The 23,822-nt window shown below is 38.1% G+C and overlaps 1 protein-coding gene across 7 annotated transcripts; it reads left to right on the top strand.

Annotated features, from left to right (window-relative positions):
- The first annotated feature begins 3,220 nt into the window (after nucleotides 1-3,220).
- Nucleotides 3,221-23,392, top strand: med25 (mediator complex subunit 25). 7 transcript variants are annotated; one of them, XM_067476373.1, is made up of 21 exons: nucleotides 3,253-3,382; nucleotides 3,668-3,748; nucleotides 4,191-4,340; nucleotides 4,444-4,489; nucleotides 4,585-4,709; nucleotides 4,829-4,927; nucleotides 6,157-6,277; nucleotides 6,364-6,520; nucleotides 7,258-7,382; nucleotides 7,530-7,605; nucleotides 7,934-8,196; nucleotides 9,891-9,992; nucleotides 13,955-14,040; nucleotides 14,138-14,195; nucleotides 14,315-14,422; nucleotides 15,004-15,180; nucleotides 19,027-19,140; nucleotides 19,331-19,402; nucleotides 20,360-20,530; nucleotides 20,656-20,776; nucleotides 21,558-23,392. In XM_067476373.1, exons 3-21 carry the CDS (start codon nucleotides 4,195-4,197, stop codon nucleotides 21,659-21,661), a joined length of 2,271 nt encoding a protein of 756 aa, XP_067332474.1. In that variant the 5' UTR covers nucleotides 3,253-3,382; nucleotides 3,668-3,748; nucleotides 4,191-4,194; the 3' UTR covers nucleotides 21,662-23,392. The 7 variants fall into 7 exon arrangements, with proteins under 7 accessions (XP_067332475.1, XP_067332473.1, XP_067332474.1 ...); XM_067476374.1 differs by lacking the exon at nucleotides 3,668-3,748 and having other exon boundaries at nucleotides 3,221-3,307; XM_067476372.1 differs by lacking the exon at nucleotides 3,668-3,748 and having other exon boundaries at nucleotides 3,241-3,382.
- Nucleotides 23,393-23,822: the final 430 nt, after the last annotated feature.

Raw genomic sequence — 23,822 nt, 5'->3', positions numbered from 1 at the left:
CCCGGTCTCTATAAAAAGCCCAAGAGATGGGGAGGTGAAGGTATTATCACAGCATCCCAAATGCTCTGGATACTTCTGGTAACCCATTTGTGTGGATGTCAGTGTATCAGCATGCTGGCTGTGATTACCTGTTGTGCGCAGAGCATCTGGCCCTCAGCATCCCAGCTGGGGACCATGGTCAGGAGATAGATTGTCTTTATCACACCACCTGGACCTCGCAGACGTGGAGCAGAGAGGCACCTTCCATTTTTCTTATTCATATTTTATTATGTCATTCTCTGACCAAACAAAAAAACAAAATAAAATAAAAAAGGAAACATTGTCTGGTTTTTGAAGGCACACCCAGAGAGCAGGCTTTCTATAATTGCTTGGCAACTGCTGGCTGTGTGTGTGTTGAAGTTCAAAGCAGCGAGACACACAGTATATCCCTCTGAGCAGCAAAGCAGCAGGGGTGCCTACGCAGGCAGATTCACACACAAACACTCACGATCATTTCTGTCAGTTTAATTTGGCCACATAGCTCATTCAACACACATAAAACTCTGTGTGGGGTTTAATGTTTGCATCCAGGGGGTGGCCTTGAGCATAAGCCCTCTGTCTGATTAACTTTTGTTGTGTGCCCAGAAGAGAACCTGCTTACTGACGCCCAAATGGAAAAGAGGCTTGAGCCCACAGCTTGTTGCCCTTGCTCAAATTTGGTTTAAATTGATACGCAGCATTGTTTTTGTGAGAGATTTGTGAGTTTGATGAGCGCTGAAGCCGTTTGCTGGATACTGAGCTGAGCTGACTGGCTGGGATTGCCACAGGGGAGTAGATGCTATTGTTGGACCCACAGAAACAGTGCACTGATGTGTTACAAATACAGGTTAGACACTGGTGTATTGGGCTGATCTGACAGCAGGTTAACATGCTGCTAGCTGCTATAATAATTATGCTCTTGTGTTCCAGACTCAATTGCAAACCTGCAAACAACTAAACCTGATATGAATTTAGTGTTTTAAATTTTTTATGTCAATTTAAATATAATTTAAATAACAGTTTGCTTTCTTTATTTAACAAAAATGGCTGATCTTAACTGCTTTCCCTGGGACTTATTCTTTATTCAGCTTTGCTCAGCCTCTATATATTTGTACTATAGATAAACCATTTCAAGGCTATGGCTCTCAGAGAGAGTAGGGCCTTTACATTGAAATCTGTAACCTTGCCTCTGTGATAAAGAGTAGATATCTGCTTCACTTACCATAGATATTTGCTGACATCTCCTGGAGATCTGGCTCAGCAGCACTCGTGTTGTAGCTGACGGCTCTGCTTCAAACATAAAACAATTCAGACAATGAGGTTTAGCTGTTCCTTCTAAAACACAAATGATCTAAGACCTTCTAGAAGGTCTGTAGTTGACCTGTAATACAATGCTGAAGACATCACGTGGTGCAGTAAAAGGTTTAAGATGTGTCACCTGTGAGTTGTTCTTTGTGGATCAGGAGTCTTGACTGTGATCGCTAGGTTCACAAGGGATTATTCCTTAATGCGTGTATTCTCAGAGGTACATTTTTCACCCCGGTTTCTAGACCTGTGTGTTGACTACAAGAAACAAGATGAAGGTTAATTTTCAGCAAGTGCTGGGGTCCAGCAGGCCTAGTAAAATCATCAGTTTTCTCTACTGTTAACCCGAGGAACACGTTCAGGTTTATGACTTAAATCTCTTCTAGTTAGAATAAGCATTAGATGCAGATTCAGTGAACTTATTCTTTCTGAAAGCTACACTGTTGACAAATTTAAACACAACATTGAGTTGGTCACACAAAGTCAGCGATTAATTGTGTGATATTCACACTCAGCTGGGATTTTAAACATACCAGTATTAACCTTGAAGAAAACCCTGCTTTATCTACCGCTGGGTAGCCATTAGATTGATTTTTAGATATGCTAGTTATCATTTCGACATGATACCAGATGACCTTTCTCGTGAGGGATGCTACTAGAAGAGCACTTCTAAACATGGTTTAAAAGCTTTAAGGCAAGATAAAATTCAGTGATAACCTTATACCTTCAAACTTCATTTCTGCTCAACGTGGTCATCGATTACATTTCTTTTACAGGAAGCAGTTAGCTTCATAGAAATGCAACCACTGAACTGAAATAAATGTAACTCAACTGGTTTCAGAAGAACAAATTGTCACCTTAATTTGGTTCAGTAAGGCTGTTCATTCAGAATTTGTAATTGAATTGGATTATTTTTCTGATGGAAATGTTCAACGACACTGCAAAATGATTTTTTTCTTTAAATATCTGACCTATTAATGCTGAATTTAGAAGTCTCTCTCTAAAGAACTGACTAGGTAAGTTGTTCTGACAACATCTCTATTCAATAAAGTTGAACACACTTTTAATTTATTAAGCAATGAAAAGTTTAGAGGCAGTATACACTAATTCTAATTGATTACTGTGTTGACGTTAGGTCATCCACAACAGGTGTGCTTACTCTCAAGAGACAAAGCCCAGCATAGTAATAAATCTGGAGCAGTCTCCTAGAAGACTTGAAGTTTGTACCAAATCTCAACTTTTTCCAGTATTTCTGTTTGCAATTGCCCTCATTTAGTGTTTCTTGTTTACACTGTTAACATTATTTTGTAATTACACTGTTTTATCTTTTTTTATATATATTCTCATCAAAGTTCCTGTAGCTCTTAAAATTTATATTTTCTTAATGTATATTATTTTGTTTTATATACACAACAACACTTTAAGTTGACTTGATAATTAAAAGGTGCTTTACAATAAGCTTAATACAAATACTCATAAAAAATAAAAAATGCTTGCTTTTGACATGACAACATGACAAACATGACTATTTGAAGGAAACAATTTTTTGTAAAGGTTATAAAGACCACCCTGTGTTCCACTGATAAGCAAATGCTATAGACAAGACTGTAAATCCCATTAAGATGACATTTAAATATTAAATACATGGTACTTTGGTGAGATACGGCTACTAAATGAATAAATAAAGTTACGTTTGATTCAGTTTTTTTAATCGAAAATAAATTTAAAGGACAGATTTGTGTTAACAATATTATCTCGTCTATGTTATGTAATATAATTTATGCTAAGGTTGATTTCTCCCCCCAGCTGTGTGAGAAAATCCATAAAGTTTTTGGACGGTTGGGGGAACTAGTCTGCCCTGTCCTGTCTGCCCAATATAAAAACAGCGAAGAAGAATATGATGATCGTTACGTCACTTTTTATGCGGGTCATTTGATCACTTCCGTCAAAAATACAACAAACGGTTAGGGTAGCTATGCTTATAGTAAGTGTAAATTCAAGTTGATTTCTACGTAATATATTATTTAATTGATTCTACGACTCGAGTGGAAGTGGCCAGGTTAGTCCACAATACTTTCTAGTTTGATGGCGGCTGACTAGTTAAGCTTATGCCTAAGCGAGCTAACGTACATTAAAGCTTTGTGTGGTCCAGTTATTGTGGACCTGCAGGACGTTTTCGTTTGTATGCGTTTTAACTCACTAGGTCGCTGAACTAGTACAATGTTAACAGAGTAAATGGTATGTTTAGGTTGGATGAGTTGGTATAGCGTTATAACAAAGCTAATGGTTAGCCCCGGAGTACAGTAAGGTTAACGATATCTTTTCCTTTCGTTTTCCCTCCTAGGATCAACAGAAAGGTTCACACTTTATCCATTAGCTGACATACATCCACCACCATTTCCTGTTGCGTTGAAGAGTAAAATTGGTATTTGTTTATATACGTGATGCTTGTGTGGTGTCCGTGTGTAGTATATAGACAAATTACGTTAATGTTTTACTGTCTGAGCTGTAAACACGAAAGTTGTATCTTACGACAGATTTTTTGTTTTTTCAGCGTGTAACACCTGCCAAGTTCAGTTGCAGGTTGTCCATGCACGTAGCATCGACAACAACAACGATGCTACTTGTCAGTGGTGTGTTGCTTTAAAGCAGACGTGGGTAACCCATGCTACTCGAGGGATGCAGGTGTGTTCAGTCATTCAGAAGAGGTGGGAGCAGTGGTTAGAACAGGGATAGTTGGAAATAAGCATGGCTGTGGCCCTCGAGGAGTATGGTTGTCCACCCCTGATTTAGACTGGGGTTAACAATTACTGTAGGCTTGCAGGTTTTTCGCTGAATGTATAATCTCTACTCTTTTTCATGGCTAGTTCCATGGTGGCAGGATTGACACTCATGGAACCATCTACTAAGCCTGGGACTAACCAGGTGGCTGATGTGGTGTTTGTCATCGAAGGGACAGCAAACCTCGGACCTTACTTTGAGTCGCTAAGAAAAAATTACATACTTCCAGCTATTGAGTGAGGACATGAAGACACTTCTCCTTTGCAAAGCTGTTCTTTTCATTAATCATGAAGTAATGTCTAAATATGTCTGTTTTACAATTTTACATTTATTTGTCAGATTTTTCAATGGAGGCCCCCCTGCAGAAACAGATTTTGGTGGAGATGTGAGTGTTTGCTTTTATATATCTATTTATTTACTAACTTATTTTAGGCATTTGTTAACAATCTAATATTTATTCGTGCAATTTTGTCTTTCTAGTATGGGGGGACACAATACGGTCTTGTTGTATTCAACACAGTGGACTGTGCTCCTGAGTCCTACGTCCAGTGCCATGCACCAACCAGCTCTGCCTTTGAGTTTGTTTCATGGATTGACAGCATCCAGTAATTTGTTCAATATTATCCACTTTATTATTACATAGGAAATGTTCTCATGATTTAATAAGGCTTAATGTTTTGTATAAATTTGTAAATATTAAACCTTCACTTTTTATACCAAACAGGTTCATGGGAGGCGGAGCAGAAAGCTGTAGTCTAATTGCAGAGGGGCTCTCTGTGGCCTTGCAGCTCTTTGATGACTTTAAGAAGATGAGAGAGCAAATGTAAGACAGTCTTTTAACCGTTTTACACTGGTCACCAATTTCTTGAAACATACATATTTTAAGTACAACTTCTTTTCTACAAACTCGTACTGTCTTCCCACTTGTGGTTTAATTGGATCTATGCCTGATCTGACACTATGCTGTTATTCTAAATCTGTACTGGCTTTTTTTACCTGTGTCTTGACAATTTATTGTCTGGCATTCCCTCTAATTTCAGATCTTATGGTAAACCTTTCTTTCAATTGCTAACTTTGATAAAGACGTGCCTACCCCTTGGAAGGCGTTCCCGATCTGGCTAACTGTTGTAAAGGGGTTTATCTTTACTAGGGAAAGAGTTCTTTCATCATTTACTCCAGTTGTTTTATGTGATCTTACAGGTCTTTTGTTGTCTCTGGGCTCACCAGTGTATTCTTTTAGAAGTTCAAAGTTTTACAATGGCCCAATTGGTCATCTGGCCTGAATTCACTTGAATGAAAAATGTTCCCACGCAGGCACTGAAGACAGCTGCAATAGACCTGGCAGAGCATAATGTGTGAAGAAGCCCACTAAGTGGTGATATCTATGGGTTCTAGGCTACAGGCAGTGACTATAAAAGATTTGCAACAAAGTATTAAAACTGACAAGTTAATGTAAGCGTGTCCAAATACTTTAAACTCTCCTCAAATTGGGGGTCCATGAATAAAAATTGCTGTAATTCCTACACATTTTTTTCAATATTTTACACTAAAGCCTTGTATCAAAGTTGACAGCGTTCACTGTTTCATTGAGGTCAATTGTGGTGGTGTACAGAATCAAAATGATAAAAATCGCATCACTGTCCAAAATATAGGGACCTAACTGAAACAAGGAAAATGTGACTGAGTGATGAGGGTAACAGAACCTATTTAAAATTGTTGTGCAATTGATTTTCTTGATATTGTTAAGGTACAGGCTCCCAAAACATAAAACATAGAGTCCTAACGTTTTGCCAATGAATAAGTCCTTTACATAGTGCACTTTTTTTCAATGTGGCAACCCTGAGATCTAAGCCAATTTGTAAGTTTTTTTTTTTTTTTTTTTTTTGTGTAGTTCTCTTATAAATACTCTGAAAGCCTATAATTTTTTTAAATGAAATTCTAGTTTTAAAAACGCCAGAATAGAATAGTTACTTAGTAGGTGGTCATTTTCTCCACTGTCCCAAGTAATGATGTAAATCTTCGATTTTTGTTCTCTCTTTCTGCCATTTCCAGAGGTCAAACCCACAAGGTGTGTGTGTTACTGTGTAACTCTCCTCCTTACTTGCTTCCTGCTGTGGAGAGTGTCAGCTACACCGGCTGCACAGCAGACAGCCTCGTCAAAATAATCAGAGATGTGAGTTATCTGTGATATTAGGTTCTATCCATATCTACTGAATTAGCTAGGTAATTAGCAAAAACCTTGTATTTTATATTTCTTAGAGAGGAATTCACTTCTCAGTGGTGGCTCCCCGTAAACTGCCTGCTTTAAGAGCGCTGTTTGAACGTGCATCTGCAGTTGGCGGGGGGATTGAACCCCATCCAGACTACAGTCAGGACCCCTTTCACATGGTCCTAGTGAGAGGCATTTCTCTTCCTGGTGAGAAGCATTATTTAACACCTTATTTATGAATGGGCTACTGGGCTCAGAGCAGTCTGGCAGATTGTATTTCTTTTTAACAGATAAAGATTGCATAAGAGTATACTGTGAACAGTATTCATTGTTTGATCAAACATTTTTGACTCTTGTTTTAATCAATATCTGTGGATCAGTCCTAACATGTCTGTAAAACAGCTAATTTCTCTACAACACCATGATAAACAGTATCTTAAAAAGCCAGCATGAAATGATCTTATAGTTTAGTATTTTTTTCTCATTTAAAGCATTTTCACTGAAAATAGTGTTGCTTTATAGTTTGTGTTCCTGTGTATTCCTGTTACCCCACTTTAATGCATTTCTCAGTGCTGTGAATGGCAAGAGTAAATGGCTGGTGTTAATGTTGATCACATTCCATACGTCTTTTTAGCTTTCAGGTGAGGTACGAAATATTTTTTATTCATTTTCTCTGGGAAGCCTCCTCTACAAATAGCACACCCCTGTCCAGGTGTCACCCTGATTTTGTTTTTGGTGTAATTTTGGCAAGCTACCTACAGTTACCTCTCTACTATAAGTAATTGGCTGAAATCATCCTGGAGAATATGAGTTAAGAGGAGTCAATTCTTTTACAAATAATATACATATAAAGCACTGCAGTGTTTTAACTCCTTGAGTTTATTTTTTTAGTTTAAGTTTCAGAACTGTAAAATCTCTTAGCTCCTCACATTGTATGTGTCCAGTTTCTTCAGGTGGAGGACCTGGGCCACTCAAACCTGTCCTACCCCCTCAGCCACTGCCTGGCAGTCAGCCTCTTGGTGGAGCCTCTCAGCCCCCTCCACCCATTAACACAACCCACCCTTATCAGGTAATGGGCATGCAGCCACACGGAATAAGGCTGCCTGGAGACTAATTCCTGGTGCCTCCTGTTGGCCCTGTTTCAGATAGTGGTGTTTATGTTCCTTTCCTAAATGTTATACCCAGCATTGTCTTCCTTTAATTTGCTTGCTGACAGAATTCAACCTCCATGACGGCTGCTCAAATGGCTGCACAGATGGCTGTAGATGCAGCCAACAACCAGAAGAATCGCTGTGAGTTACCCATGGACTCTGTGGGCCTTTCTTGAGTATTAATGTTAGCTAAGCTTTTAGTTGCAGTGTTTCAATGTTTACATGTTTTATGTGTCTTACCATTAAGCATATACTTCCTTTTTCTAGAAAGAATAGTTTTCAAAATACAGAATCACCGTTTTCTTTTTTTTTATGGGTTTAATATGTCTGTATTTATTGGACATTTATTTTGCATCAAATCTCATTCTGTTTGCATTTTACTCTGCTGATTTTCATGTTTATCATATTCTATTAACTTGTTTTCAAGATAATATGAAGTATGTGTTTTTTAATTTTTTTAATCCACCAGTCCCAGGAATAGTCAATCAAGTTCCTCCATTCAACAGTCAGCCAAATATCCCATCGGTTTCTGGGGTGAAGCACAGCCAGCCCAGCATATCTACAGTCACCACAGCAACGCAGCCCTTGATTCAGCAGCAACAAATTGCTCCCAATCAACAGCAGCCAGTTCCACCCCCAGGACAGCCTGCACCCAGTCAGCAACCGCAGCAGCCACCTCAGCAGCAGCCCACACCAAATCAGTCCACGACACCTTCAGCACAGCCCAACATGGTAAATTATGAGTTATATAGCACTTGCTCAGGAACCATAGGGCCAGTGGTTTGATTTCCAATTCCTTCTATCCACATGTCAGAAAATGTCCCCATAGCATAAATAAAGTAAACCAAAATGTAGATAAAAATATTTTTAAAATTCAATTGACTGAAGCAAAATGTAAGCAACAACTAATATAAACTCCTAACTTAATGTTCAGCTATTGTCATTGGATCTGCTTTAGCTTCCTTTGTACTCCCATGGTTTTTGGGGTCTGTTACTGTACATCAGAAATTTTGGTTACTAGGAGACATCTAGGCCAATTTTCAAGTAATGCAGTATATTGGAACATGGCAATAAAATGAACAGTTTGACACAGGTATTGAATGCATTTGCTTTGTTGGTGAGAGTCAGATGAGACTTAATTATTATCCATTTAATTAGTCGCTACTTACAGTCAGTTAATTTAACTTAATATAAAACTGACACCTTGGAATAACATAGAAAGCTTGGATCAGTAAAGAGGTTACAAAATTTGCATGACAGGTCCTATAAACCTAAAAATGTTAACACCTATTAGCACAGCCACTTTTATCCCTCTTTCCTTTTGTGCTTTCACCAACATTTGGATAAATTAAATAATATAAAGAGAATCATTTGTACTCGAAACTTAAAAAGATAAAGCCTCATGGATTTTTGTGTGAAAAAAGGACTGTTGACTTTGTCTATGTCATTACACTGAATTTGTGCTCTGAACTGATTTCTTTATCACCATTATGCATAAATGGAACCATTACAATACTAAAAGCTGTTCTATATCCTCAAGTGCACATATTGATCTTCTCATACACGTAACATCCAATATATTTTAGGTGTAATCAGATTGTCCATCAACAGCCTAAAAATCAAGATCAAACAAATGCATCTAACAGCATTCGTTTTGTTTAAAAAGATGAGCGGCTTTTTGACCAATCACAGACTGGACTATGATGTGATGTAATGCACTGCCTAATCTTTGACACGAGTTTGCCTGTTCTAGAGAGATTTGTGTTATTCATGAGTCCTTGGTATATTAGAGCATTGTGTTTTAATGAACTTGAGACTGGTTGCCTACTAGATGTTGATTTTTTTTTTATGTAAAATGTTTGTTTAAATTGTGTTGAAATTCATGTGTCATTGTGTTTGCTGCAATGTCATAGTCACCATTCTGTGGAGTTCACCTCCTTGTAAACTCAAACTATATATTTTTTTACTATATTTTTACATTTAGGCCAGCCTGCTTTAAATTAGGAATGAACAAACTACAACTTGAATCTGTGGTCTACAGCTTAAATGGCACACCAATAAACTGTGTGATGTATAATATCTAAATGAATTTTAAATGAATGTACTACTATCTGATCTAAAATAGATCATGTTTCCTTTTCCCTTGAAAATCATTATGGGTAGAGTCAGTTTTTATTTTTGTTTTCTTCCCATTAATTTATTCTTGTATCTAAGAGCAGAACATTCTTGGTGATCTTTATTCACACCCAAATCAAATTTGTTAGTGGTACAGTTTAATTAACTGTACAAAATTGCATGTATTGTATTATTAACTTTATGGAAAACATCTACTAGTCTATGTTTGTGTACTTATGTTTATGGCTTTATTTCCTACAGTTTATCTCAGACTATGTGTAACCCCCACCTTTTTTTTGTTTTCTTGATAGTCGGGTGTGTCTGGAGGCCAAGGTAACCCAAATCCTATTGGTCAGCCACAAGGTGCAGCCAACAAGATTGTGGCATGGAGTGGTGTTCTGGAGTGGCAAGAGGTAATTAAAAGTTTTCCACTTAGGAAAAAGCAAACAGTTGTAAGCAAAAGTATTATTTTGTCTAATTTGTGTAGTTACAATGGGCAGAGAAAAAAATCACCCACCTTTTAGATTTTCACCTTTATTTATTTTTAAAAAATAAAATAATAATTATTGTTTATTACAATTTTATTTTATTTATACATAAAATAATTAAATCCACGATATGAAAAGACCCTTCTACCAGCTGATCTTTTCTTTACTCTAGGGATACATATAATAGTCTTGATGATTGAGAGAAGTCTAGATGAAACGTAGGAATTCAACAGGTCTGATAGATACGCTGGTGCCATGCCATTTAAAATCTTGTAGGTCAATAAAAGCACCTTAAAATCAGATCTGACCTTTATAGGAAGCCAATGGAGTGATGCAAGGATAGATGTAATATGATTAAACTTCTTGTAAGAATCCTAGCTGGAGTGTTTTGGACCGTCAGGAGGTTTCTAATGCTCGAGTATAGTAAACCTGACAGCAGTACATTGCGTTATCAAGCCTAGATGGTACAAATGCATGAATCAATGTCTCAGTGTCAGTAAAGGATGTGGAAAGATCTAATTTTAATATATTACATAAGTGAAAAAGAGCAATTTTGGTGAAACCCTAATGTGATTATCAAAGGAGAGATCAGTGTCAAAAGTAACACCAAGATTTTTTACTTTATCCAAATTTAGCTTAATTGTCAAGGGTTACTATCAACTGGTTTCATAAGTCACACAATTAGCAACATGGAGATCTGTCTAATGCAGTCAATGTGTTTGGAAGATTGTGGTGTAAAAACACCTGTATCTTGATGGTCTATGTAGTGGTGAAGTAGTATCCAGGCCAAAATCTAATACACCATAAAGATAAAAGAACTCAGTGAAAGGATTACTGAGAAGCAGAAGTCAGGGGATGGATAGAAGAATATTATTTGTACTTAAAATATTTCTTAGAATACAGTAAAGTCATCATAAAGAAATTGGAAAATTGGCACATGCATAAATCTGCCATTTTGTAAATCTTTGTCAAAGAAGCCAAAATAAATTTGAAGGTTTTTGTTTTTGTTTTTTTTGGTGAAAACTTCCAAAGACAGTTATTCTTTTCTGTAATTATAATCCCTAGTCACGGTAATGATAACTGAATTCCAAGTCTTTTTTTTTTCAATCAGATAAACTAGAATTAAGTATTATATAGTATAATTTGGCTGAGGTGAAACTCAGCTTACCTCTGTGACTCCTATCTTCAGTTCTCCAGACTCGGAGGACAAATGTCATTGAAAGGTACCATTAGGTATTTTAGGAAATATGCTTACGCCCTTCTTCTGAGTGTTAGTTTAGAAGACTCATGTCTGTATGGTGCATAATTCATTGCAGCCATTTGCAAGTGAACCCGAATACCAGCACAACTAAAACTCACTGATGTAGACCACTAAACACTAGTATTTTATTTACTGGACACTTATGGGAGTGGTCTTGATATTTCTTTGTTACATTCGGCAATAAACTGTATATAGGTTTCCAAAAATTCTAAATTGTAGATTTAGATACATTTTGTGAGTTGATTGAATAAGGTCTTGCTGGAAAAAAAAAACTAGCAGGATATAAGTTCTTGAGTTGGGAACTACTGCTCTGACAACATATTGTGATCATCACCCTTATCTAGAAAATGTTGTTGTGGTAAGTCAAAATTACCTCGTCATTAATTATTGTGCAGGGTGATTAATTACACATCATTCTACGGTTGTACTTATGTTGGTTTACCTCAAGGTCAAATCGATTTAGTTTAAAGTTGTAGTGCTGAGTCAGGAAAATAGATGTTAATAGCTTTTACATGACATTCATGTGGTCTTTGTTTGTGTGTTTGGTGACAGACTCAGATCCATGGCTTCTATCAATAGTCTTATCCTGCTTCTATTGTTTGTCAATATTATACAAGTCAGATAAATGGACAGGGATAAGACTTTGAAGTTCAGGAAACTTGGCCGTAAAAATGTACAATTGGAAAATCCTGAGTGGACAGGAAGCATGGTGGTTTGCTCTTAATTTGCATCCTTCGGTTATCTCATTAGACTTTTAGCTTTGTAGGTGATTCTTCTCTGGGGTGATCTATATTGCTGACACAAATTACACTACACACACTAAAACTCACTTGAAAAAATAGTTGTTGATAAAAGCTCTTGCAAGTATTGCCAGCACACTTGGCTGGAGCTTTCTCTGCGTACAGAGTTATCAATATGGTACTTTCTGTTTTGGCTGAATTTCAATCTGTTAATTCCTGAAAGCTTTTGTCATTTTCAATGTGGGGTAAGTTTCCAGAATAGTTTAGCCATTTCTTTCTTTCTTTCTTCTCCATTCACATTATCCACCTAATTTAATGTAGATGTGTTTAAATGGGATTGTTTTGTTACTGTCTGCATCTCTGCCTCTCTCCTTCCCTGGTGGAAATAAATAACCCATTTGTCTACAGAGAAAGCCCAGCACAATACATTAGGGACTACAGTAGGCCTCTCTAATACATGATGGATTGATCATGGATCCTGTATTGACAGCATGAAGATGAAGAGTGCTTGCTTTTCTTTTGATTCTTAAAATTTTTCTAAGGATATTTTAGGTTATTTGCAGATCTTTAGAAGTTCATCCATCCTTCCAATGTTTTAATTGGTTCTTCTGATTTGGGTCGCGGTGGCAAAAAGTTGAGCATAAACTTGTCCTTGTCCTCTGCGATATTTTCCACAGGCCAGCTGGAACATATAATCCCCCAGCATGCCCTGGCATCTCCAGAATTTCTTAATTCCTAGAGAAAAGAACTTGTAAAAAGTCCAGAAAGTACCTCAACTGACCGTAGTCGCTATGTACACAGACAGCAGGCACTACCAAGTCTGGCTGCCTGACCCTCCTCACTTGGAACAGCTGCTTCTCCTTCTACTTGACTGAGCAGCTTATCACCACATTTAGCCATAATGTCTGGTGATGTTCCTCATCTGGATCAGTCGGTTTTAAATTGGATGTCGTGATCAGACACTCCAAAAGGGCGACAATATCCACAAATAGCAAAGGTGCCACTGTAATGTAAGTCCCTAATAGCACCTTGACATGCTGTCCATAAATATCACAAATAACAGAGGTGACAGAACACACTGAGTCTGGTGCTCACCTTGACCATGCTTCACTTATTTCAAATGTAAAAGTTTGGCTGCAGATCTGGCAGAAAATCAGCGTTCAACACACATTGGCTGAGAGGGCGCAGCCTCTCAGGCAATAATGGGTTTAATCTGCACATTGTCAAACTTGCACTTTTTATATAAAAGCCCTTTAAGTATGTGAACACAGCTCTTGCTGTGTAAGTGTAATGGGTACAAATGGATCACAGCTCCAACCAATGCACCCCATCATCCAATGGCAGCTCTGCAGTTTAAGCTTTTTCAGTTTTAAAAAATACATGTAGACGAAAATAGGAAATGCTCATGACCCTTTAATTACTTGTGAGAGAGTAGAAATATTGACAGCTGTGCCTCCTGAATTTGATGTTACAAAGTTTCCTTTTCAGCACCTTTGTTTTCTTTCAGTGACTGTGAGGTTTCTACTAATGTTGCTGCACTAACAAGCCCTTTCATAAACTGGTGTGAATAAGTTTAAAGTTAGGTGTTAAATGCAATGCTTTTTTCTCTGCCACTCAGTGATTGGTGTTCACCATGTGCAGAACTGTAAAACAACACTTTATATTTTCATACAGTTATGATTAATAAATATCATTATTTTCTGTTGTCATCATACATAAAATGCTAATGTAAAGCTTAAGAACTTTTACCTTGTTAAATTGACACTATTGTGAATGTGATTGATTTTACACTGTTTTGTATACTGCAGGTTGACAGTGAACTTTAAGCTTATTTGTGCCATTCATTACCCCCCCCCCGTCTTTCTTTTTGTGTTAATTCTCTGCAGAAGCCTAAAGCCTCATCGCTGGATTCAGCCACCAAACTGACACGTTCTCTGCCATGTCAAGTGCATGTTAACCAGGGAGAAAATCTGTGAGTAGCTGCTTAAACAACATTAACCTCCTCTGTGGAGTGAGGCTTTTTTTGTTTTTTTGATATGACCTTGACTTGCTCTTTGGCATCCAAACAGAAACACAGACCAATGGCCACAGAAGCTAATAATGCAGCTGATTCCGCAGCAACTACTGGTGAGACCATGTTTTTTGGCTTTAGTTTTGTTTGTTTAACAAGTGCTGCTGAGTTAACAGCAGTGCCTTGTTTGTGAATGCTGCATAACTAAGTCCTGTCTTGCCTGCTGTCTTTGTAGACAACGTTAGGTCACCTCTTCAGGAACTCGCGAATGGTCCAGTTTCTCTTCACCAACAAAGACATGGAGTCCCTGAAAGGCCTCTACCGAATAATGGCCAATGGCTTTGTACGTTTTCAAACACGTTACATCTCCCTCAAATGTGTGTTCCTTCCATGTCCATAAGCTTATCCATCATTCAGTGTGCCTCAATACATTTTCCATGAGTGGCAAATTGGTGCAGGTCCCAATTCTGTCCAGTAGATGGTTGAAACATGAAGGTGTGTTGCAGTGTTGTAGTAAAGACTCTAGGGGGGGTTTCAGGCCATGCTTTCAGCCACTTTCAAATGAGATAATAAGAATTCAAACATGCTTTGCTATCAGTTCATAAAAAAAACAATAATTGTTTCATGTATCTAGCATAATGATAATGGTTTTTGTCAGGGTGGTACATAATTAATCTGATAAAACCACTGAATAATACCAGTGGCTTTAAGAGTACTGAGATTTGTTGAGCTCTACGTGTACAGTACCTTTTTGCCTGAGTTTGATTTACAGCCCAGGGGACACACAGTATGAATTAAATTAATCTTGTTTACATTGCAAGTTGTGTGTTTGATTGGGAGAAGAAACACAGGAGTAGGTTATGTCCTGAAGTCCAAGCCCATCACATTTCAAGTTCTTAATTTGCCCTGTGACCCTCTCTGCAGGCTGGCTGTGTCCACTTCCCCCACACCACTTCACCCTGTGAAGTGCGGGTCCTGATGCTGCTCTATTCATCCAAGAAGAGAATATTCATGGGCCTCATCCCCAATGACCAGAGCGGTTTTGTCAATGGTATCCGGCAAGTCATCACCAACCACAAGCAGGTCCAGCAGCACAGAGCGGTGAGTGGTATTAGAAGGAGGAAGTAGGGCTGGTGGGAAAAGAGGAAAGATTCAGTGCAGGAGAGAATATGTGGAATGGGGAGACAGAAAGGGGTGATAATGAGGAAGCATTAAAGAGGAGCACCAGGGAATTGAGGTGCATTGTTTAAAGCATTAAGGTGCATTGTTATTGACATTTCATTTAGTGAGACCAGTGCCTTCACAGCAGCCACTAACGTTCCTCACTCTAGTTGAGGCTAATGGGGTTAGCATTAGCTAAACTCTTACTGCAACATTAGCTGACTGCTGCACTCCCACCTCATTCTCTTTGCTTACAGTTTGTGAGGGAACTAGAAGTACAATATACTATGTTTTCTCACTTTGTGTTTGTTTAAACTGTATCAAAATCGTCTCTACACTTTGTGTACTGTGTTTAAATATCCTAGGTGGATTTTAGTTCTTTGTTTTACACATTAAAGACAAATACTAATAAAGCAATGGATATTTTAACTTATCTCCAACCCCAAAAGGATGAAATCCTAAAATTATTACACATATCTGTGTGATGTCATGTGATGAAACGCCAGAAATATATACAGTGTGTAACTTTTTTTTATTACTAGAAATCTGTTCCAGAACATAAAGTGCCCTCGAAGCCTCTTGTGATCTAGATTCACTGAATTGCCCTGGCAACAGCACTGATATTAGCTACTCAAGGTTTTTCAGTGAGGCTGACCCTACTAACCAATTTCAGCCATTTCTGCTTTGATTAGCATGTTTTGGATGATTTTAATTTATTATAGTTTTTATAACTGCATCTACCTGAATGCTGCCCAGAATGTGTCAGATTGTAGCAGAGCAGTTAGAGAAAGTGCTGGGCAGAACAGAGTGGATTCGTAATGAGCCTCATGCTGCAGCTTTAAGTTGAAGGCCTTGATTCAGAAAATAAAGTTTGTCTGATATTTTTTTTATTGTATGAATAAACTTTAAATAGTGAAATTTGTGAGACCAGCGGATGGTTTAGATGTCTCATTCCAGTCGCAACTACAAGATGAGTCGGGGAATTAATGTTAGTGAGCGACATCTAATCTCATCTGATTTGTTTGTAATTTTTACCGTCAACACTGATGATTAGCATAGTAGAAATAAAATCGGGTGAATGCGGTCTGTGCAGCAGTCGAGCTGTGATAAGAGTTATGTAAGGTTTGCTTGCACATTAACAAAACTATTAACACAGGTGATGTTGATGTACACCAACACACACACACACACGTACAGACACCTTTCTTCTTATCTTTGAATGAGAAAGTCTCTAGATGTTGACCAGAAGACATCACTTTAATGTTAGGCAGTCTAAAGATCCTGAGAGTAATGGTAATGTTAGCATCACTGGCACTACCATTTGCGCTACTCCTTTTGAGATGTTTTTTTATGAGTTACTTCCACTTCAGTTGATGCCAGTTTAACATTTAATCTCCATCTATGTTTGTACTTTTTCATGTTAACAATTTTGAGACCTGACTGTATGCACCAGAGCAAGACATTGCGATAGCAGGGGGCGAGTAACTTTGTAGAGACAGAGAGAGAAAATGTTCAAAGTTTGTTGTCACAGTTTAACTTTGCTGTAAATATGTGTGGGAAATTTCCCGCATTATGAGTGCTAGACTTGTGGGAATCATTGACATTATGTTTACTTCCTGCAATTATACTATGAACAAAGCACAACTCAAGTGGGTAATAATTTTGCTGACTTTTTAGATATTAACATTACATGAGACATAAAGGTAGTCCAGATCTTGTTGTTGAGTTCATTGCAGAAAGATGCTACTGTAAACACTGTAAATGCTACTTTTCCCCTCTGCGCTTCCTTTTTATAAACATCGTCTTTAAAAATATGTCTTTTCTGTTACAAGGTCCCACTCCAGTTTATTGCATCCAGTGAGAAGAGGTGCTGTAAGCTTTGAAACAAAGCAGCATCCAGCCACAAAGAAGCAGCACGTCTTAGTTTAAAAATGAAGCCTGTTGTCAGGTTTAAACAAGCTGGATTACATTTCTCTTTGCAGTCTGCCATCATCAGCATTGATGGCGCTTGTTTACTCACCCTGCTAATTTAATGTCTTTGAAAAAGCGCGTCAGCCCTATATGTAACATGAAGCAGTCTGTGTATGAGCATCAGGGCATTTAGAGAAGGCAGAAGACATGAAATTATAATGAAACTTTTTTTTTCCCTGCCTCTTGTGTATCATCATATATTCAGTGCTGCATTGTTAATAGGGAAGCGCTACAGCAATCTTAAGGTAATTAAAATTTCAATTTAGACGAGTAGTTAAGATTTCTCTGTGCAAAGCCCTGGAGTGGCATTCTTTGGAAATGACATCAGAGTTAGTTCTGTTCACGGGAAGACAAAATACTATAATTTTTACCTGAAAATTGATGCAGGTTCTAAATCTTTATCCAGGATTTTAAAGGTTACTGGGTTAAAGATAGCAAACAAAGAATCGGGGAAAGAGGCTGCAGTTAGTTTCCTCAAAAAACCAAAAAGCTGGGTGGTTCACTGTTATTGTTGGTCAGAAAACACAAAATACATTAGGACAGTTCAATGCTGGTTTGTTAAAATTGATGGGTGAAGGTGTTTTTCCATTATTTTTCTCCCCTAAGTCTGTAGTTAATAATTTGTGCTTAGAAGAGTGATAAAACATCCTTCATTCCTCCTTGTCTTTCTCTCAGTACTGAAATGCACAGGCCACCACAGCACCTGCAGAGCACAGCTTACTCAGTAGCACTGCTGCCAGTTTCAAATTCGGCCGTTTTAGGCAGGCATCAGTCATATCACATTGTGATTTTCGGTCTTATCTGATTTATTTTAAGTATTGGACGATTCAAATAAAATGTGACTTCACTTAAGTGTCATTGCAGAATAGTCTGAACCCATCCTAGAAGAGTGATACCAGAATTTGCTGGCAAATAAAGTAACAGGTCACCTCTTGTTTTGTTTTTTTTTCTGACTCGCATCAAACAATTACTAACATACAGTAGGATTTTGCTAGTAAAAAGGTTTGTTTTGGAACCACAGTTTCCATATAAAAAGCTCCAGTGATATATATCAGCTTAGCTGTGGGCTACAACTTGAGACCATCTTTTTTTTACATTTTAGCAATTTTGAACATATATGGAATTACCTACTAGCAGTTCTCATTTGCAGTTTATGCATGGGTGTACAGAAAACTGTCACTAAGTTAATTTTAATATTGAACAAACTGGAGTTAAAAGGAGCAGCATTTTTCTGTGATCTGTTTGTGGAATTATGAATGTTTATTTGCAAAGGCCACTGGAGATATGTTGCCCTAAGAGTGTCTTAAGTTACACTGAAACTATAATTATGTGAGCTGCCAGTCAGAGCAACTGCTGCAGCTCCAACTGCTTGTGATATTGATAAAGAAGTCAAAATCAGCGAGGCATAACTAGAGTGACTAACTTTATTGTCATTATTTTTAGTGCACTAGCACAAAGCTGTCCCACTCACTCTTTCTCACTCTAACACACACACACCTCCCTTGCCATGTTGTCAGACCTCTGGCTCAGAAAATCACTTTCAGTAGATCAAAAACAGTAGATTAAAAATACTGTTTTAACATACTGCAGTTATTTATTTTTATATGTTCACTATTTTATCTGTGTATTTGTTTGAATTCCTAAAATGCTATATTATAGAGCTGAGGTAAAGCAGAGCTTGAAATGAGTAAACTGAGTCAAAAGGTAAAATTTGATAAATAAAATGTTCTGTGATTCCTTATAACAACATGGAAAAATATTTAAAATACTATTTCACTTTTTCTCTTGTTATACTTTTTCTTATATTTCATGCAGCAGTTGGGTGGTGCGGGGGGACCAATGCAGCCTGGCCAGGTGGCCCCCAACTCAAACTTCCTCAACAGGCCACCTGGCCCCATACCTATTTCCCATGGCAATGTCCAGCAGCAGGTAACTGAACCCACTTTGTGCTGACACATCTGCCTGTTTTTCCACATGAGTTTCCCACTCACACTGCCTGTGTTGGCTGATTTTCTGCATGCCTTACTGGTAACTCTTTCTTTCACTTTGCTCCTTTTTCCTCTCACACTTTCACCACTTCACCCCCCTCGTCCTTCTCCTTGATCTATCCTATGTCCAGTCTGTGGTGGTGGGCATGCCCCCTGTTAGTCAGGTCTCTATGATGGAGGAGCAGCAGAGGCAGAACAATATGGTGAGAACCAAAGTAGCCGCTTTACACACAAACACGTATTTAGCCGTACTTAGCTGAAAGTTTAAGGACCTTAAGATATTGTGTTATAATTGAGGTATAGGTTTAATTTCTGTCACAATAAAAAGTTCCTACAATACTTGAGCACACAATAGATAAGGATTAATACTAAAATCAAATATGCACAATCATTTATCTGTCTGATGAGTCATGACTGACTCAACTTCCAGATAACCAAACTTGGATGACTAGGAACCAACTTTGCTAACTGTGAACAAAAAGCCAAACTCATACAGACAAGCACTGTCACTCCCATCCCACTGCTCAGCAACAAGCTGGTTTACAGCTTATTTTCTATTGTTAGCATGAACTTTATCAGTTTCTTTTCAATGTTACACTTGTAGCATGCCAGTGATGTCACTGCGAAACATTTCTTTGGTAACATGCATGCATATGCATGAATGCATAGTAAGTGAATGCATGGTTCATGAAGCCCATAAATACAGGGAGAACAGACATGATCAAAACATGATGGCTTGCTTTCAGAGTCTTCATAAATAACAGTCTTAAGACAATTAATTAACCAACAATTTTATGATCTATATATGTCATATAGCACCGTATATTTGTACAAATGACTAAAATGAATTTTAAAATTACTTAAATGTCAAAGCTAAATGCAGTTGCCTGCTTGCATGTTTGCTTGTAATCTAATCTGGCCATGGAAATTTTAAGTTACCTTAAGTGTGAAAAAGTGATGTGTAGCTAAAATTTTCCCATTCTGTGACTGTTTTTTGTAATGTTGTGAAGGCAGCGTGAAAATATGGTCACATTTGTTTCATTAAATAAAAATTCCGTCCATTTAGTCCAGATAACCATGTGATACTATGTTTCTGGTGTAATATATAAATAAATATTGATAGGAGCAATCACATCTTAAACTATGTGGCATTCCTTCAGATGACGATGAGGGCAGCTGGGCCGACGAACCAACAGCCACCAGTCAGTGGGGCCCCACCCAACCAGGTTGCACAGAGCGGACAAGCCCCACCTCAGGGTCCCATACTCCGCCTCCCAAACCCAGGAGCCAATCCACAGCTTCGCAGTCTTCTCCTTAGTCAACAGCAGCCAGTAAGAGTGCAACAAATGCCCGGCAGTCAATGTGTCATACCTTATCAAGTGACTGCTACTGCTCTTCTACATGTCCGAGCTTCTGCAGAGGTTAACGTGGCTCTTCTTTCTTTGTGTTCTCGCAGCAGGGTGGGGTGTCTCACATGACAGGCATGATGTCTCACCAGGGTTTAGGACAGCAGTTGGTCCACCCAGCACCAGGAGGGGGGGCTCAAATGCAGGCCCAGTGGAGGCAGCCTCTGGCAGGTTAGAATTCTTCCCAGCAGAAGTGGAAATAGTTTAGAAACAGCTTCCAATTTCATATGTAGTCATCAATAACTACAGTAGCATCAATCGTCTTGGTTAAGACTTGTTCGAGTTAGATATTCCATCCCAGTGTGAAAAATGGGCGAATATACATTTGTCAAACTTTATTTTTACATTGATTGAAAAAGTTTGCAGAACTTCTGGTGTAGTTGTATATTGATTTGAAGCCTCAACTTAGGAGATTTCAATCACTGAAAAATTAATATCCTTTTGGTGGCCAGACTGTGGTCCCATTCAGACAAACACAAGGTGCACTGAAGATGAGTTACAACCAGTGAGTGCAGATTGGTTTTCTTACGCAGCTTGTCACTCATTGGTTGCCCTTTGTGCTTCGACAGGTGATTTGTACTGCAGAAATAATACTGTATTGTAAATCTTTTTAACCTTCTTCCCTGCAGCAGAAAATGCAGCATATCTGCAGTTCGTCCTCATCCTCTTCCATTCAAGCACTGCAACTACCATCATATCATTATTTGCATTTATTTTGTGATCTTGTGTGAATGGGACTAAACTGATATAGAAAACAAATTCTCACATTCTGTAGCTTTAAACCTGTAAATTAAGCCAATGTAAACATTTCCGATGGCTATACACAATGCTCCCTTAGCATTTGCCATTCTTCATTAAGTTATTCTGGATTTTTACATTCCTGATATAAAGACTATTATTATTCTAAATCTCTCCCATTTATTTTTCTACCTTCTCCTAATCCTGTGTGTAGGTCAGATGCTGATGCCTGGAGGTCAGAGAGGAGCTGTACCCCAGCCTGGCATGCCCCAAGTCTCCAGCGTAATGGAGGATGAAATCCTCATGGACCTTATTTGACTGAGCATTGTGGACTCAGGAAAAGGGTTTTTAAGTTGAATCTCAACGGCAATTTTCCAATATGGACGCATCCATCCACTCTGTTGCTTTATTGCTACAAATGTTCCACATAAATAAGGAACAAATCATGAGAAGGTCTTTATTTACTTTTTTTTTTTTTTTTTTTTTTTTTTAAACTAACTGAAATTTATTAAGGGCAGACAGTAAATGGTCAAAACGAGATCATGCTAAACTGGCATGATACACACTGGATGGTATAATATATTATGCATTTGGATTCCCTACTCTAATTATTACATTTTATTATTGAAACCTTTTTTTTTAACTAAGATTTTAGTTTTCTCTGTTAGCTTTGTTTTTTAATCACTCAGGCTTGTTTTATGTAGATAAAATAAAACAATGGAACATAGAAGGTGTTTATCATCAGAAGACGGTTTGCTTTTGATACATGCACATGATGTGGTGCTTGTGATTTCTCTAGCAAGGTCTCCACAGTCCTGCATTCACACAGGACCCTAAGGTGAGAGAGAGAGAAAGGGACTAAAATAGACACAGTAATAGATAGTTCAGTGTATTTTTCTGCCAAATAGTGTCACAGTGTTAATTTTAACTATTCCAATATGTTGTGAAACCATAGAGAGTCTCCTTGTGCCAGCTAGTCCTACCAGATGGCATCAGTTGGCTATGTTTCCCTTGGCATAATGTACAATCAGGCTGACCGCATGCGCACATGACACAGACTCCACATATATGCCTACAGTCTGCTTTTGAGACTCTCCTCCGCATGCACACTTGATGCATGCAAGTTCAGTCCTGCACACAGGCAAACAATACTGTCATGTACCTAATAGTTACAAGAGTGCTGATGCAAAGCCCCCTTGTACACAGAAAGGCAAACACACATGAACTTAGCTCAGCTTCATACATGTCATGGTGACACATTCACTTATCAATTTGTGGGTTTTTTTTATACAGTTGGACACTCTGTATACATATACACATTCACTAACAGGAAGTGATGTCAGTGCCTGTCACCTGGGAGACGGAGACGGTTGCTAAGATACCGTGACAGTGGGTTCTTGTTTCTGAGCTTTTTCCTCAGGCCCGCTTTCACATGGACTCACACAGATAGACACTAGTCCCTCAGTGGATGGTGTTCATCCCTCCCATTCCTAACAATCACGGACCGGCCCTCGGTGCCCGGCTTAGTGTGATTTTATCTCTCTCTCTCTTTCTTTCTCTGACTCTGTCTCTCTGTCTCTGTCTCTCAGTCTGTCCTCCCCCCCCGAATCTGTCTCTATCTGACTAATGAGCTATTAGCGCCATCTGAGCTTATACGTTTTTCAGTATCTCTTTTATTAATAGCAAAAGTGTTCACAAATCCATATGATGAACTATAATGTTGAAGCATTTTGTGACCAAACTGACTTTGAGTCATGACAGTTGTTTGACAAATGCCCACCATAATAGTTTTTAAGAGTCAATACTTAACCACTTATACAAGCATTTTTTTCATGTGGCCACCTTTGCCTAGTCAGCCTGATGCTTTTCACTGTATGTTCCACTGTTGGTGGTAACATCTGGCTCCATTATATTTCTCCACCATAACGCCGGGTCATTATGTCATTATACTGTGGGTGTGTACAGTATGTCCTCATTTTATTCATGGACATTGGCTCAAAGAGCAGTATACCTTAGAAAATCCATAAATGAATAAACCATTATCTTATTTGCTTTTTAAGGTCCTTGCTGCATACATTTGCATATAACACACACAAAAAAATAAATTTTCTGAAAAAGAAAAGTACAAATCCTGAGTATATTAAAAGACAGAAATCAGTAAAACCTCCATGTGACATGTGGAGGTTTAACATACAGTAGAAGTATTTATTAATCTCTGAATTCAACTGACATGAGGGAGAACAGCTGAACTCATGTAAACCCAGATTTAATTTTAGCTTTTTAAATTTGAGCTACTTATTAAATGTTTTTAACAAAGCCATGGAGCTGGTATCAAAACACCTTTGCCTTAACATTAATAAGGTTTTTTTTTTTATTAGTGATCTGATCTGTGTCCAGGCATCTGAGAAATTCAGTTGAACATAAATATGCTCCTAATCTTAAAAGTTCCCTCAAATACTGTTGGGCTGGAAGTGCTGTT

The sequence above is a fragment of the Channa argus genome, chromosome 15 (genome assembly GCF_033026475.1).
Source record: "Channa argus isolate prfri chromosome 15, Channa argus male v1.0, whole genome shotgun sequence".
In the NCBI taxonomy this organism is placed as follows: domain Eukaryota; kingdom Metazoa; phylum Chordata; class Actinopteri; order Anabantiformes; family Channidae; genus Channa; species Channa argus.
This window is presented reverse-complemented; position numbering and strand designations above follow the sequence as displayed.

What these genes read in the sequence shown, in the direction of transcription:
- med25 (XM_067476370.1), top strand. Translation starts at nt 3,989, where the DNA reads ATGCTACTCGAGGGATGCAG. An exon ending in AGGTCCAGCAGCACAGAGCG is followed by an intron (nt 15,181 to 19,026) that starts GTGAGTGGTATT and finishes TATTTCATGCAG; the next exon opens with CAGTTGGGTGGTGCGGGGGG. An exon ending in GTGGAGGCAGCCTCTGGCAG is followed by an intron (nt 20,777 to 21,557) that starts GTTAGAATTCTT and finishes TCCTGTGTGTAG; the next exon opens with GTCAGATGCTGATGCCTGGA.